This window comes from Chiloscyllium plagiosum, unplaced genomic scaffold, assembly GCF_037043375.1.
Source record: "Chiloscyllium plagiosum isolate Xiang-an unplaced genomic scaffold, Cpla_swu_hap1 HiC_scaffold_1, whole genome shotgun sequence".
NCBI classification, from domain to species: domain Eukaryota; kingdom Metazoa; phylum Chordata; class Chondrichthyes; order Orectolobiformes; family Hemiscylliidae; genus Chiloscyllium; species Chiloscyllium plagiosum.
The window spans coordinates 68,051,195-68,068,423 of NW_028270139.1; the positions used below are offsets into that span (position 1 = coordinate 68,051,195).

At 40.5% G+C, this 17,229-nt stretch overlaps 1 protein-coding gene across 1 annotated transcript in view; it reads right to left on the reverse strand.

The window, feature by feature from the left end:
- Positions 1-9,249: 9,249 nt before the first annotated feature.
- The window catches only part of bend4 (BEN domain containing 4), a 45,974-nt gene continuing 37,994 nt past the window's right edge, over positions 9,250-17,229 (reverse strand). The window contains exon 5 of the mRNA XM_043692101.2: positions 9,250-14,533. Within this exon, the coding sequence (XP_043548036.1) occupies positions 14,313-14,533 (221 nt within the window). The 3' untranslated portion in view covers positions 9,250-14,312. The remainder of the gene's footprint in view (positions 14,534-17,229) is intronic.

The window sequence follows — 17,229 nt, forward strand, 5'->3', positions numbered from 1 at the left end:
ATATCATGATCCTAAAAAAGACTTTTGGAAAAGCTATTAACCACCTGGCTGAATGTTTATTGTAACTTGCTCTTTCCTGCCCTTAAGTTTGTTATTAAAACAATTATAACTGTAACTCTTCTATTGTGGGTCTCTATTTTATTAACCAGCTTTTTATATGTTCGGTTTATCATTTCTGACAGGCCTGCAGTTATGAAGAATAACTTTAACTGGCACTTTCACATCCTCTGGTGTCTCCCCTGTTTTTGGGGAAGATAGGAAAATTCCAACAATTCCTTTCACTTTCTCCACATTTGCTTCCCTGCACAACTCAGGATGCATGTCTTAGAAAATATGGCTATATAGGACTGGATAGAACCCATCCAAACACTGTAAAGGAGGAAAGTGTGGGAACTAGAAGGTGCTGGCTACAATAATCTAATTCTCTTTGGATACAGACTTAGTACCAGAGAACTGGAGAATTGCAAATATTAAAATATGAACTATCAAAACCAAAGAACAAGTAAGATTGTGTTCAGTGTTGGTCACCTTGCTATAGGAAGGATTTTATTAAACTGGAAAGGGTGCAGAAGAAATTTATAAGTATATTGCCAGGACTCCAGAATCTTGAGTTACAGGGAGAGGTTGGACAAGCTAAGAATTCTTTCTTTAGAGCATAGGAAACTGAGGGAGGTCTTATAGATGGCTATCAGATGATGAGAGGCATGGATAGGCTGAATGCAGTCGATCTTTTTCCCAGGATTGGGGAATCATGGCCTCGAGGGCATCAGTTTAAGGTTAGAAGTGAAAGAATAAAAGTGTAATCTGAGGGACAACTTTTGCAGAGGTTCGTATGCATATGGAAAAAACTGCCAGCAGAAATGGTCGAGACTGTTACATTAACAACACTTTAAAGGCATTTGGACAAATACTTAGATAGGAATGGTTTATAACGTTACAGGCCAAGAGCAGGGAATTGGGTTTAGTGTTGATGGACATTTTGTCAATGTGGATCAATTTGGGCCAAAGGGCCTGTCTCCATGCAGTAGAGCTCTAAGACTCCAAGGTGTCTAAATATATGCACTGAAGAAGTCATTGGATTTGAAACTTTATCTCTGTTTCTGTCAACAGATGCTTCTGGACCTGCTAAGTTTTTCCAGCACTGTTATTTTAGGTCTTCAGTATCGAAGCTTTTCTTTGTGACTCAGGGTACATGTTCACAAATTTGGCAGGTCTAGGGACTTGGGAATTTGGGTTGTATATGCAGAGTGAAAAGAATTCAATTGGAATGCATTGTGCGTGTGTCTGGAAAGATTTATTCATTGTTTTAAAGAGACTTGCTAACCATCTGAAGTGTAAAAGATGCTAGAACTGGAGAATGTCTTGATGGAATAGGAACCATCTGAGTTAAAGGGCTGCATTATTAAACCCCTCCTGTTAGCTTTGAAAGTAAAAAGCAAGTAAAATTCAGCCGGTATATCTGCTTGCTATCTACTCAACCATTCCCATCACTGCTCAATTTCAAAAGCTGGGGAATGGGAATGGGAATAGGGAAGCATGGTGTCTGGGCAGTCCACACCCTGGTCCCCTATACCCCTCACTGCGGCTTTTAAACTTGACACTGGCTAGGTCTCTAATTGCATGCAAAGTCGCAACCCAGCACACCTTCCCCGCTTCAGCTATTGAATGCTGCACTACCAGAGACATAAACCCTGGTGGGAGGTGGCACTTCCTAACTCTAAAGGATGGAAGACTCATTTCCAGTCTAGAAACAGCCAGAGTCTTTGCAAGGCAACTGTTTTCTGTGAGAACAATGCTCCCATGGGTTGGGGTGTGGGGACCAAGGGGTCTGGTAAATTCCAGCTTACTTCCTGAGACCCATATAGATGCATTAAGGTGAATGGCCACCTGTACTGTAACCATTCTATAATTTATTGTACAATAGTTTATCTAATGTAGAGGAAATAATATAGGAGGATACTTTTCTCAAATTAAACTTATGTACATTCTACACTAATACTGAAAATTTGGTCTGTCCAGTTCTGTTGTTAAAACCATATAATTCTTTTATGTGAAGGATCAGGTATCCAATTTGTCATAAGAAAGAGACCCTGAAGAGCTCAATGTTTGGAAGCACCATGGTGTATCTTGAGTATTATAGTGAATTCCTGGACTTGGTAGAGGATGTTCCTGCTGGCTCATTAGATGGCAGAGAAACTCAACAGATCTGAAAGCAACTGTGGAGAGTGAACAGAGTTAACATTTTGAGGTGAAAATGTGTTGCTGGAAAAGCGCAGCAGGTTAGGCAGCATCCAAGGAACAGGAGAATCGACGTTTCAGGCATAAGCCCTTCAGAAAGAGAGCTTCTTCAAGGAAGGCATCCTTGTAAGAGGATTCGCAGTAGGTTAAAATCTTCGAGGAGAAAGTGAAGGGCTTATGCCCGAAACGTCAATTCTCCTGTTCCTTGGATGCTGCCTGACCTGCTGTGCTTTTCCAACATAACATTTTGAGATGACCTGGGTGCTGTAGATGGTAATAGCTGTGGGTCTGCAGGCCAACGCTGAGATAAAGCAGATACTGCAGAGAAAGTATATTCTATACAATACCCTAGGGTGTTCTCTCCCATTGATAGCAAGAAGTGGCTGTATTACTGCACATAAAAAAATTAAAACCAGCACTATTAACTCTAATATACTTAATTATAAATCCAGTTTTTTTTAACTCTGCCCAAGCGTTCACTTCGATGTCATGATATCTTGACAGTCCACTCACTCTATGCTATACTCATCTTGAATTCAGTTTAATTTCTCCTCAGTTTTTTTCAGTTATCCATCTGGTACAAGATATCTTTGGGGTTCCTTCAACTAATTTTGGCGGAATGATCCTCCCAACCTTTTTTGTTTGGAGACCTTGCAACTTTTTGGATTCCTCATCTTCAGAGTGGATTTCACTGCCTTGTCATTCAGATTTTTAAATAGTAGAGAGATCTTCAGTACCTAATGGTCTTCATGTTCCATGTCCTCGCTTTGGGCAGATGCAAGATGCTGACTTACTAGCTTTTAGAACTTGCAAATGTGTCAAAGGCCTCAGTTGCGAGAAGGCTTAGAATCATATAATATTGAAGAGGTCCACCAAGCTTGTATTGCCAAAACTCTGCTACTATCTACACCATCTGCCTGACCTGCTGCGCTTTTTCAGCAACACATTTTTAAGCTACTATCTACACCAAGCCTATAGCCTTGATTATTATGACAATGCAAGTGCTCATCCAAGTACTTTTTAAATGAGTTTTCCTGTGTCAACTACCCCCCGAGCAGATCCCCATCAACCTCTGGGTGAAAATATATTTCCTCAAATATTCTCTAAACCTTGTACCTTTAATTTTAAAATTATGCCCCTCACTATTGACCCTTGGCCTAAGTGGAACAGCTGCTTTCTATCACTCTGGCCGTGACCCTCATAATCTTACATACCTTTTAGCAGGTCTCCCTCTGACTCTTTGTTTTCTTGGGAACAGGGAAGTGTGTCAAGTTTCTGTTCATAGCTGAAATGCTCCATCTCAGGCAAGAGCCTCATGAATCTCCTTTGCAGCCCCTCCAGTGCAATCATGACCTTCCTGTTGTGTGGTGACCAGAACTGCGCACACTATTATGTCTGTGGCCTAACCAAAGTTCTCTACAGCTCCAACATGATCTGCTCATATAATCTATGCCATGACTGATAAAGGCAAGTGTCCATTATGCTTTCTTAGTTACCCTATTAACCTGTCCTGCCACTGTCACAGATCTGTGGGCAAGCATCGCAAAGTTCCTCTGAGCTTCCTAGTGCTCTGCGGTTCATTGAGTACTCCCTTGGCTTGTTCCTTCTTCCAATGTGCATCATACACTTATCAGGATTAAATTCCTTCTGCCATGGACCTGCCCATCTGACCAATCTTCTTATGGCCTTCTAACAACTTCCTCCTCACTGTCCACTACCAGGTTAAACTTTGTGTCATCGACAGACTTACTTATCATTCTTCCCCACTTTTTCAACTACATCATTTATGAGTTTCACAAACAATAAGGGACCTCTCACTGATTTGTTTGGTGTGTCACTGCTTATCAGGCTCAAGTCTCTCAGACAGCCTTCTATCACTGTTTCCTGACAATAAACCAATTCTTGCCTTCTTCAAATACCAACTGCAACTCAGGCTGTTTACTGTGACATTTACTTGAGTTTTTTTTTACCCAAAGTATATTTTATTCATAAAATTTATGCAATCACATTACTAAACATTCCAAATTGAATATTTGGCAGGTATAGTGCAATGTGGAGGAATGAAAGATTATCCACTTTGGGAGGAAATACAGAAAGTTTCTTAAATCATGAGAATGGAAAATGCAAAAGCGTAGAGATTTAGTGTTGCAGCTGTAGAGAGCCTTGGTGCTATCACACTTGATGTACGCCAAACTAATTTGTGGGATGGAAGGTTTGTTCCATTTATTCAAATTAAACTCCATCTGCCACTCAGCCCATTGGCCCAAATGATCAAGATCCCTTTGTAATCTTAGATAACCCTTCTTTATTATCAAATATGCCACCAATTTTGGTGTTGTCCACAACTGTAATAACTGTGCCTCCTAAATTCTCATTCATATAAATGACAAGCAAGAGTGGACCAATACCAATCCCTGCAGAATGCTTCGGGTCACAGCCTTCCAGCCCAAAAAACAATCCTCCACCACCGAGTTAATTTTATATCCAATCAGCAGGTTCTTCCTGAAACCCAGGTTACTAACTTTACTAATCAGTCTACTATGTAAAACCTTGTCAAACACTTGACTGAAGTTCATGTAGACAAAGTCTACCACTATGCTTCCATCAATCTTTTTAGTTTTGTCCTCAAAAAGCTCAATCAGGTTTGTCAGACACTATTTTAGATTAGATTAGATTCCTTACAGTATGGAAACAGGCCCTTCATCCCTACAGTCCACACTGACTCTTGAAGAGTAACCCACCCAGACCCATTTCTCTCTGACTAATGTTTCTAACACTGGGCAATCTAGCATGGCCAATTCACCTGACCTGCACATCATTGGACTGTGGGAGGAAACCCCTGCAGACGGGGAGAATGTGCAAACTCCACATACAGTTGCTTGAGGCTGGAATCGAACCTGGGTTCCTGGTGCTGTGAGGCAGCAGTGCTAATTACTGTGATTTCCCCACACAAATCCATGCTGACTATCACTAATCAGTCCTTGCCTCTCCAAATGCATGTAAATTCTGTCCTTCAGAATCTCCTCCAACAGCTTACCCACCACTGATGTCAGACTCACCAGCCTGTAGTTCCCAGGCCTTTCCTTACAGCCTTTCATAAATAAAGGCACAACATTAGCCACCCTCCAATCCTTGGGCACCCCATCCGTGTTGTTTTTCACACTGGAGGCCTGTGACCAGTGGAGTGCCACAAGGATCGGTGCTGGGTCCACTACGTTTTGTCATTTACATAAATGATTTGGATATGAGCATAAGAGCTACAGTTAGTAAATTTGCAGATGACATCAAAATTGGAGGTGTAATGGACAGTGAAGAAGGTTACTTCAGATTACAACAGGATCTTGACCAGATGGGTCAATGGGCTGAGAAGTGGCAGATGGAGTTTGATTCAGATAAATGCGAGGTGCTGCATTTTGGGAAAGCAAATCTTAGCAGGACTTATACACTTAATGCTAAGGTCCTAGGGAGTGTTGCTGAACAAAGCTGGAGTCGCAGGTAGATAGGATAGTGAAGAAGGCATTTGGTATGTTTTCTTTTATTGGTCAGAATAATGCGTACAGGTGTTGGGAGGTCATGTTGCGGCTGTACAGGACATTGGTTAGGCCACTGTTGCAATATTACATGCAATTCTGGTCTCTTTCCTATCAGAAAGATGTTGTGAAACTTGAAAGGGTTCAGAAAAGATTTACAAGGATGTTGCCAGGGTTGGAGGATTTGAGCTATAGGGAGAGGCTGAACAGGCTGGGGCTGTTTTCCCTGGAGTGACAGAGGCTGAGAGGTGACCTTATAGAGGTTTACAAAATCATGAGGGGCATGGATAGGATAAATAGACAAAGTCTTTTCCCTGGGGTTGGGGAGTCCAGAACTAGAAGGCATTGGTTTAGGGTGAGAAGTGAAAGATATAAAAGAGACCTAAGGGGCAAATGTTTCTCCCAGAGGGTGGTACGTGTACGGAATGAGCTGCCAGAGGAAGTGGTGGAGGCTGGTACAATTGCAACATTTAAAAGGCATTTGGATGGGTATATGAATAGGAAGAGTTTGGAGGGATATGGGCCGGGTGCTGGCAGGTAGGACTAGATTGGGTTGGGATATCTGGTTGGCATGGAAGAGTCTGTTTCCATGCTGTACATCTCTATGACTCTAAGTAGAGGCCTGATATAATGATCGAGTGTGCTGAATAACCTGCTCCTTTTTTATGATCTTAGTATGTAAGATTTTGGAGGATCTGAGCAGCAAAAACTTTTTTGGATACTTTGCATGTGTTGATGGAGAATACTGAGTAGAGAGCCTTAAGAGAACAGTATGTAGTTGCAATCTAGGATCATTTTTTTCCATCATATGATGGTTGTGGAATAATGAACATTTTAGCAGGTGAAAGCAGGATCCAGTGATACTTTACGTGATCTGATAGACCTGAGATCAATTTCAGCTCTGACACCAAAATGTTTCCAACCCATCCAATCCTGGATTTGCTAAGAATGGGATGTGGAGGGCAGTCAACCAGCTTCCAAGAGACTGGCAACAATTGAAATATTATCACGTGGCTTGGACCCTCATATTTAACTTGTTTCGTAGATGACCAGAGAGTTTAGTTATGAAGAGAGATTGGATAAACGGGTTGTTTTCCACAGAGCAGAGGAGATTGAGGAGGAACGTGATTGCGATGTATAAACTTATGATACGATAGATGGGAAGAAACCTTTCCCCTTGATGAAGGGATCAATGATTAGTGAGTATACATTTAGGGGACACTGGGTTTAGAGGGAATGTAAGAAATAAATAGTCACCCAGAGGAAACTCAACAGCCCAGTGAGGTAAGGACAGCTTCAAGAAAAAGCTAGGTGGCTATACAGCTCTGCTGTAGGTAAAACAATGACTGCAGATGCTGGAAACCAGATCCTGGATTAGTGGTGCTGGAAGAGCACAGCAGTTCAGGCAGCATCCGAGGAGCAGTAAAATCGACGTTTCAGGCAAAAGCCCTTCATCAGGAATAAAGACAGAGAGCCTGAAGGGTGGCGAGATAAGTGAGAGGAGGGTGGGGGTGGGGAGAAAATAACACAGAGTACAATAGGTGAGTGGGGGAGGGGATGAAGGTTTTAGGCGGGGTCGGGGGCAGGGTGGAGTGGATAGGTGGAAAAGAAGATAGGCAGGTAGGACAAGTCATGGGGACAGTGCTGAGCTGGAAGTTTGGAACTGGGGTGAGGTGGGGGAGGGGAAATTTGAAGTCCACATTGATGCCCTGGGGTTGAAGTGTTCCAAGGCGGAAGATGAGGCGTTCTTTCTCCAGGCATCTGGTGGTGAGGGAGCGGCGGTGAAGGAGGCCCAGGACCTCCATGCCCTCGGCAGAGTGGGAGGGGGAGTTGAATTGTTGGGCCACAGGGTGGTGTGGTTGATTGGTGCGGGTGTCCCAGAGATGTTCCCTAAAGCGCTCTGCTAGGAGGCGTCCAGTCTCCCCAATGTAGAGGAGACCGCATCGGGGGCAACGGATACAATAAATTATATTGGTGGATGTTCAGGTAAAACTTTGATGGATGTGGAAGGCTCCTTTAGGGCCTTGGATGGAGGTGAGGCAGGAGGTGTGGGCGCAGGTTTTGTAATTCCTGTGGTGGCAGGGGAAGGTGCCAGGATGGGAGGGTGGGTTGTAGGGGGGTGTGGACCTGACCAGGTAGCCACGGAGGAAACGGTCTTTGTGGAAAGTGGAAAGGAGTGGGGAGGGAAATATATTTCTGGTGGTGGGGTCTGTTTGGAGGTGGCAGAAATGTCAGTGGATGATTTGGTTTATGCGAAGGTTGGTAGGGTGGAAGGTGAGTACCAGGGGCGTTCTGTCCTTGTTACAGTTGGAGGGATGGGGTCTGAGGGCGGAGGTGGGGGTGTGGACAAGATGCGTTGGAGGGCATCTTTAACCACGTGGGAAGGGAAATTGCGATCTCTAAAGAAGGAGGCCATCTGGTGTGTTCTGTGGTGGAACTGGTCCTCCTGGGAGCAGATACAGCAGAGGAGGAGGAATTGGGAATACAGGATGGCATTTTTGCAGGAGGTAGGGTGGGAAGAGGTGTAATCCAGGTAGCTGTGGGAGTCGGTGTAGAACGGGACTCCTCCTCCCCCCACTAACCCCCAAACGACCAACTTCCCTGTTTTCACACTTCCTGTTCCAAAGGTCCGACTGCATTCAGGGAAAACTTCTGAGTTTCCTGATCAACACTTCATCACCTCTGTAAAGATTGCAGTGCAGAGTCCAAATCAACAAGTGTAAGAACAATTTTTATTGAGTTTCTTTTATATTAAAAACTAAATAAAAGGGAGGAAAGGCAGAATTAAAGAATACATAGAAAAAACAAAATGTTAAAATCTGAAGGGGTTAAATTCCACTCTTGTAAAAGTTAACTTTCTGTGCTAGAGAGACTGTTTGGATGTCACCCATATGCTGCTAAAATCCTAATTAGGTTTGAATGGAAAAGCCCTGTTCTGCTATGTTTTTCTAGTTAAGTGCCATAATTCACGCCATAACATGAATTCCAATATGGTCACTCTCAGCAAAGTACTAATGTTAGCACAGCTTATGGTGAAACAGAATAAATTGGACAGTACCTGCTGGATTTTACTGCACATGTGCAAATGCCTTAGTTGCTGTCTGGTTCATTCTGTTATTCCTACTGCAAAGTCCCAGCCCATTATCTTCAGAAGAAATATGGCTATCTAATAAATGTTATTTACATGTTAAGAATTATTTTAAGTATATGTTATAAGTTCAGTAAATCACTAATGCTGTTTTATAGCATGGAGAAAAGTTATATTTCAAAAGTGTCTAGTTTTCTAAAAAGAGAGTTTCCAATTAGTTTTGATCTTTTTGGACCCAACTGAGGCATCAAATGATTCCAGTGTGTCAGTATGCTCTACCACTTCCCTGAGTTAACTCTACAAATGATTAAATTGCGAAAAGCACACATTGAGAAAGCTGTAGAAAAGTAAAATGTGAGAGGTTGGAAGCAATAAATAAGGAAAAAACAAAACTTGTTTTCAACGTCTTTATTAGATAAAACTTCATAATGAAGTCACTCTGATTGCCTGCCTTTTAAGATGTCACAGTTGTTACTAAGGCAGTTGTCCGCACATACTACAGATTAGATTGCTACATACAAAATCACAAATGTGTACAACTTCTTCCCCCTGCTGTTCACTTTTTTAAAAAATCATAACCACGAAACTGGAAGATCCTAATATGTCAAATGAAGTACAGAAATCTGAGACAATAAAGTCATGTACCTGTACGTACACCATTTATCATGTGTTGCTGACATTAAAACCAACAACTTGACAAAGTAGATGCTACAGTGGGACCTACACACAGTATCAAATTAAAAAAACAAGATAGTCAAGACGTAACAAAAAGTCTCTGTTCCAAATCAGTGCACACTTGTAATTAAGACAGAGAGAAGTACACTTGTGTGAGAATGCTAACATTACCAATCCTTCACAATTAACAAACAAGTATATACGTTTACTTTTCACTGCACTGACCAGCCACTCTAACGGCGCAAAGAACACGGGAGAAAGTGCTCAACCTCAATGCTTAGAAATTATCCCATGGATGATATTTTTCATTAGCTCAGTTGCAGAACAAATGTATCTTCCTCTGAGGCAGAAGATGATGTTACTTTGTGGTTATTAATGCAGCATTTTCTGATGATACAAAATAATCACTATTGTGTTGACAGTTAACAGAACTGCCTGTCAGAAAGTATGCTAGCACTGCTATTACAGAAAGTATTACAGAATAACATCCATACTAAAAATCGATGCACTTTTTAAAAGTTAAAATGTCAACATTATCTTTATGATTTCATTCTTCTGTGTATTGTCACTGATTCCATTCCCCAGCAAGGAGCCCCAGTGAAAGAGGTTGAGAGAAAGTTACTGTTGTCCAACTTGCTGACCTATGGTCATTTTGAATGTGAGTAACCACTGAAATTGTCAATTGATCTAATTTTTGATATTTATACATACTGCATGATGTAATGATGTTTGGCTTCAATCCTTAATCTGTATTTAATTGATTTGATTTAATTTATTATTATCACATGTACCGAGATAAGTGAAAAGTAGTGTTCTGTATGCTATCCAGACAAACCATGCTGTACCTAAGTACATCAGCGACTTGAACAGAATACAGAAGATAGTGTTACAGAATATAGTCACTTGATTTCTGTTGGGATTCCAGTTTGCATGAATTTTCCTACACCAGGATTCTGATGAAATTGGTCAGGTTTCCCACCCATGATTACTATACAGAAACCCCATCTGTAAGTGTTTTTTCTGTTCATTCATGGGATGTGGATGTTGCTGCTAGACCAGCATTTATTACCCATGCCTAATTGGCCACAGGGAGTCAACTACATTGCTATGGGTCTGGAGTCACATGGGCAGACCAGTTAAGGTTAGCAATGATTACCATCTTGGAAAATCCACTCCCCATGTCTCGGGGAACAGCACTTGATGGACATCAGATTTGAGAGAAAGGAAAGGCAAACCAATCAAATATTTATAGGCTAAAAAATGAAATAAAATTTTCTTCAGAACGACAGATTTTTTTCTATAAAATCATAATCAATGGCTGAAAATTTGACCCATAATGAGACAGAAAGCCATCACAGAGTGACACACATCATCACATGGGTCAGACCAGATAAGGTTGGCCGTTTTTTTCCCTAAGGGACATTACATGGGTTTTTCCCACAATCAGCAATGGATTCAAGGTCATCACTAGACTTTTAATTCCAGAATTTTATTGAATTCAAATTTTACCATCTGCTGAAGTGGGGTTTGAACCCGGGTCCCCAGAACATTACCTGGGTGCTATATGAGTGTTGGACTTGACTGAAACTGTAGCCAAATAGCTTCTCAATACTCAATGTTCAAGCACTCACTCAAAGGCTGGATTTTCCCATGGAGCTCTGGATCCTGACACTGGCAGCTCATGGGGGTCTTGGGCCTGCACTTACTGGCTCAGGCAGAGGCATGGCAGCTCCTGATGCCTCAGTAGCTGTGCTGGGACAACACATGCTGTTGAGAGAGGTTGGGTACCACAAGGGCATTTCAACATGGATACAACCTTGGAGAGCTGCATTGAAAATTAAAATGATTAGGGAGAAAAAGCAGTTAGATTCCTCAAAGTGGAGGGAAAATCACTCCTTGTAAATTCATTTCAGCAGTGGTTGCTGCAGCCTCTTAATGGTGGCAGGTCCCTATTTGGGAATAGCTCTGCTGGCATTGCTCTCTCCAAGCCAAACCTGCCACATGATGGTCATCTCCATGGAGATGGTGGCTTCCACATGACCTGGGGGAGAGGGTGGGGAAGGACAACTCCCATAACTGGCTCTATGACCAGTAATTGACCGTCCACATCCTGGTGTGGGGAGGCAATTGGGGTGTGAAATGGCCTCCTGCAGTGGAAATATGTGAGAGAGCCATCACAGAGTAATGCACATCATCAGAGCAGTGGCAAAATACTTCACACACAATGGTCACCATCCTGGAAAATCCACTCCCGGTGTCTAGGGAACAGCACTCGATGGGCAATAAATTCGAGAGAAAGGAAAGGCAAACAAATCAAGTATTTATGGGATAAACAATGAAATAAAAGTTTCTTCAGTAGGACAGATTTTTTCTGTCAATTCATGATCAACAGCTGAAAATCTGACCCATAATTTAGTTCTGTCCCAGTGCATTGTCTTTTGGAACATTCCACATATTCTGAATATTACCACAGAGACTATATCGTACAGTTTGTTATTTTATTATGATTACACTATCCTCACCTTGTAAGATCTTGGTAATGATTTACTAATCTGGCATCAATGTCCTGTGGCCTTGTTCACTATTTCTATTCACATTAATACACAATGCTGGAAATGTCCACAGAACAGGCACAACACAGCACAGGGGACATAAAAGGGAAATTCATTGGTTAATTACTTTAGGAGACAGCAACTGAACTTAAAACAATGGGGCATAATCTCCTGTTGTTCAAAATATTGCCGGGGATCCTATACATTCACCAGAGATAGCAGCTGGGGCCTAAGTTCAAAATTTGATCTGAAAAATGGCACTGATGGCAGTGCATGCTCCATCGGTACTTTCCTGATGTGGCAGCTTTAGTCTTGTGCTCAAGTCTTTAGAGTTGGACTTGAGATCACTATGTCCCAACTCAGAAACATTAATCGATCTATGGCTGCCATCTTGGTATAGTGCACAGTATGCGACTATCGTTAGACCATGGTAAATTTTAAATTTTCTTAGTGTGAAACACTTTATATTGCTTTCCACAATTTCACAATGCATTGATTATTATATCAATTAGTTGACTCTTTGTGAAAACACTTAGTAGAATTGAACACTACCTGTTGCATGCTCCATCCTTATTTTCCTTTGGTCAGTTGTAAAAAGGCATATCTCTGACTTTGTGGTTCCAGTTCTAATGAAGGACTGAATCCAAGCATTGGCCTATCTTGCACCTTCAAATACAGATGAACCTGTTGCATTTCTCCAGTTGTCTGTTTTAATACAGATTTCCAGCATTTCCTAGCTTTTTGCCACGTCATGATGTTACCTTCATGTCATAAGTATCAGCACAGCCATAAAATGCTACATTCTTAAACAAACCAAAAGACTTACCACACATCAGAATATATTTCATAAACCCTTCTTCACAGGGAAACAATATGAAGCTAGGGAAGACACATGTTTTGATAAGAGATCCCCAGATTTTTGAATATTGCCTTATCTGGGATGAATATTTTGACTTTCATTTTAATCATCAAAGCCTGTTGGCTTTTTTTCACTTAAAACTATAAACTATTGCAACCAGAATGGCACTTCCTCTCGATTTCTGGCCAGATGCTTTATGCTTTATTTACATATGCTAGATTTTATGAGCTACCTGTCTTTGAACATTTATTGATATTTGCAGGATATGTTTTGAGTAATATTAGTCAGCAATTGCACTGAACTCTTTATAGACACAAGATGTGGTAATTTTCTACCACAGTAGTCAATCTGAAAGTATATAAGAAACATCTTCCATGGGATAAAATAATTACTATCTACTTTTAAAATTCATTTCCTTGATAAAATTACTCTTAGTACAAGTAATACAAATACTACAACATTCATCATTAATGCACTTGTATATGTGGACAGAAGGTATTCAAGCAAAGTGCAATATAACCATGGCCTGTGTCTGTGATACTTGGTAAAGGAGCATTTTTGTAGGAATTCTACTTACCTGCCTTCAATTTGCTTTCAGCAATCCAAATAACTGACAGAAGACAATTAAATTTCTTCTTGATTCCCTTGACAAGACTGCTACATTTCAAGTGCTACCAGCTAACCACCACACAATAAAGTGTGTGACAAAAACTGTGATGAGGATTGAATTTAAATAGGGTTTAGGGTAAAGTTCTACATTCAGGAAACTATATTGCCACATATTGAAGGTACATTTGAGATTTCAGACTTAACTCCTATTTTGGCAACTCCTTCGATATTGTCAATAATGTAATTCAATTGGAACAGTTAAAAGGAGAGCTCCAAATTATAATTGCAAAACATTTCTAATTTTATACAGAATGCCAAAAATCCAGATGTCCATGGTTAGACTGATGAATTTCAGTGATATGATCATTTTTGACCTTTTATGGTTTGATTAAGCTTATCCTTGTAGAAAAATACTTTAATTCAAAGTTTGTTTCTCCCTTACCTGGTTTGAATATTGTAAACATAATATTCCTTTGTTTGAATTTGGATAGATTAAATACATTTCCTCAGTTTCATGCCTGGAATAGCACTTCAAATGTTCAGGAAAGTGGATATTAACCAAATTAATCACAGTCACAGCAGGTTAACCTCTGAGGTCACTTTTGGTATATCTTCTGCAGGAAATGTTATTTTAATTAAATGTTCTAATGTAAAATTGAGTTGCATTATATCTAGTTGGTGTCAACACCAATACAACCATAGATTAATATACATTCATTTATTACACCAACGTGGCAGTTATATATGAACACTGTAGTCCTTTAGTCTCCAGATCCTTCATGGCAGCCCTTGTTAAACATTTCATCATGTGACATTTGAGGATCATAGCCTTCATAGTAGGAACCACCGCTACCACCAAGAAAAGTTCCCACAGCACGACCTTGGCGAGCATGCCCAACTGCATCACTGAACACTTTGTTAATTTGTTCTTCTGAAGGCATCCACCAATCTGGGTTGGAGGTGCAATGCATCCGAATGAACTCTGTAAGTATCACAAAGCAATAAAGAAACAAAAATAACAACAAAGAATTCTTGAAAATCAGTGAAAATATTAAGCTACAAACTTTTTATGTTAATCTCCAGGATGGTAATTCCCTACTGCAAACTTATTACTTGTGTATTTCATCATAATGGAAGCAGCACTTAGTGTTTTGCAATAGTTTCGAAAATATATAGAATCAGACAGCACAGAAAGAAGCCATTCGGCCTACAATACATGTGCTGGCCCTTTGAAAGATCTAAAGATCGGTTCAATTTGGTCATCCTGCACAGCCCTGAAAATATCTTAAGCATGGACAAAATTTTCCATTTGGGTATTGGTCCCCAATGCCAGGTTAAATAGGGGTCAGAAGCCTGCATTGTATATTCACTGTCACCAGGCAATGATTTTTTTCCCAGATTGATTGATTTGTGTCAGAGGGTGGGCTTGCCATCAATTAAGGACAGCGGGCTGGTTTCTATTCAAGGATTATGGCAGAAAAGGTCTGGAGAGAGAAACAGACTCTGTTCTAAGAAAGAGTAAGGTTAGACTTAAAACATTAAATGCTTCTGTTTCTGTCTCAACAAATACTGTCAGACCTGCTGAGTTTCTCCAGCGTTTTTTGTGTTTGTTCTCTAGAACATCAGTCTGGCGTTCTGGGTTACTAGTCCAGTGACATTACAATGACAGCACCAGTTCCTCCTTGGGACGCACTCTTTTTGTTTTTGAATGAGATGTTAAACTGTATCGTATCCAGCTGCTGATGTTGATGTTAACAATCTCATATGCCTTTAGTAACAAAAGGGGATATTAAGTGAGATGATAAAAAGCAAGCTCAAAGTGATAGGAATGAAGGAATGTCTTAAATAGATACACAGAGACCGAGATTTGAAGAGGTTAATGGAGGGTATTCCAGAGCTTGGGTTGAGGCAATGGTATGACTATCAACGATGGGAAAATTAAAATCAAAATATACAGTAGGCCAGAATTAGAAAATTTCAGACATCTCAGAGAGTTGACAGTCAGGAGGAGATAGACACCTGGATTTTTATGACACTGAAGTATCTCAACTATCAGAGCAAAAATGGTGGTTTAGCATGGAAATTACTAATCCCACCTCCAAACGTTGCACCTCCCATTTTTGTAGGGCCAGGAATGAAGCAGTTTGACATTTCATGTATGAGCATATCAAAGACGCAGCTAGCCAGTTATGTCAACAGCTACTATCACTCAACCCAGATCTGAGTCTTCCAGAAACATAAATAGGAATTGCTGGGATAACTCAGCAAGTCTGGCATCACCTTTGGAAAGAAAGCAGAGTTAACGTTTCAAAACTGGCAAGTCTTCATCAGAACTGTTAGTAGCATTTTCCTAGCTGCCACACCTGGTGAGTTTCTCCAGCAATTTCTGTTTTTATTTCAAATCTCCAGCATCTGCAGCTCTTTGTTTTATTTTGATAATCCAGACATGTGTAAAGTAGATCTATGAAGAGCAGGCCTGCATTTTGTGGGGAAAGTCAGGTATCCCTTTTGGGATGATAAAATGCTCTTTTGAACTGTAAAATGTCAGCATGAATGTACATAAAAAGTACATACATTCATTAACTGTAAAGCTCATTGGAACCGTCAATGGACATACCAAAAGTATCAAGAAGTGTTCAAAGCAAAGTGTCAAGTTGTTAAGACACTTGCAAGTTCTGCCCTTTCCATCTTTTAAAAGATATGTTCCAAAAAAGCTTGCTGTTTCACTCTCTTGACAAAATCTTTCCATTGCTGGATTACTGCTACATGAATGATTTCACAATCATCCATTATCACAGTAGAGTGCCTGCCATTTCACAGTTTGATTGAAAACTACAAGTTGTTATTGACTATCCGAAGTGGGTCTATGGATTTCAATTTTTCTTGGAATGGATTCTGCATTGAATGAACTGTTTGTTGTTAAAAGCTTTTATATAGTAAATGAGTGTTAACAGAATCAAACTGAGTCAACATGATTTTTTGAAAAGGAAACCATGGCTGATTTTTTTTTTCGAGAGACCTTTGAGGATATGACAAGCAAATTTAATAAAGGTAAACTGAAAGATGTAATGTATTTGGGTTTCCAGAATGCATTTGATAAGGTGTCGCATAAAAGGTTCTTGCACAAGATAGGAACTCATGGTACTGGGATAATGTATTAACGGATTGAGGATTGGTTTATACACAGAGGCTGGAGATTTGGGAATAATGATCCTTGTAAAGGCTTCACTAGGGGAGTGTCACAAAGAGCAGTTCGAGGGCTACAATATATTTCAGACTTGGAGGGGTCAGAGTGCAATGCATGCAAATTTGCTGATGGTACAAAATAGGTGGAAGGGCATGTTGATAGATAATAACACATGGAATCTGCAAAGGATAGTTGAAGTGAATGGGCAGAAATTGGCAGAAGTAATTTAATGCAGGAAAATATGAGATCATGCACTTGGTGGGATGAATCAAATATCAGACTATTATTTAAAATAGAGAGAGAGTCCAAAAGAAAGTGGATGGATCTGGATGTTCTTGTGCATGACACTCAAAATGTTAACATGCAAATGCAACACATAATTAAGAAGGCAAATGGAATTTTGACTTTTATTGTGAGGACAGTGGACTTTAAAAGCAGGGAAGACTTGTTACAACTGTACAGGGTGTTAGTGAGGTGGCACCAGGAATGCT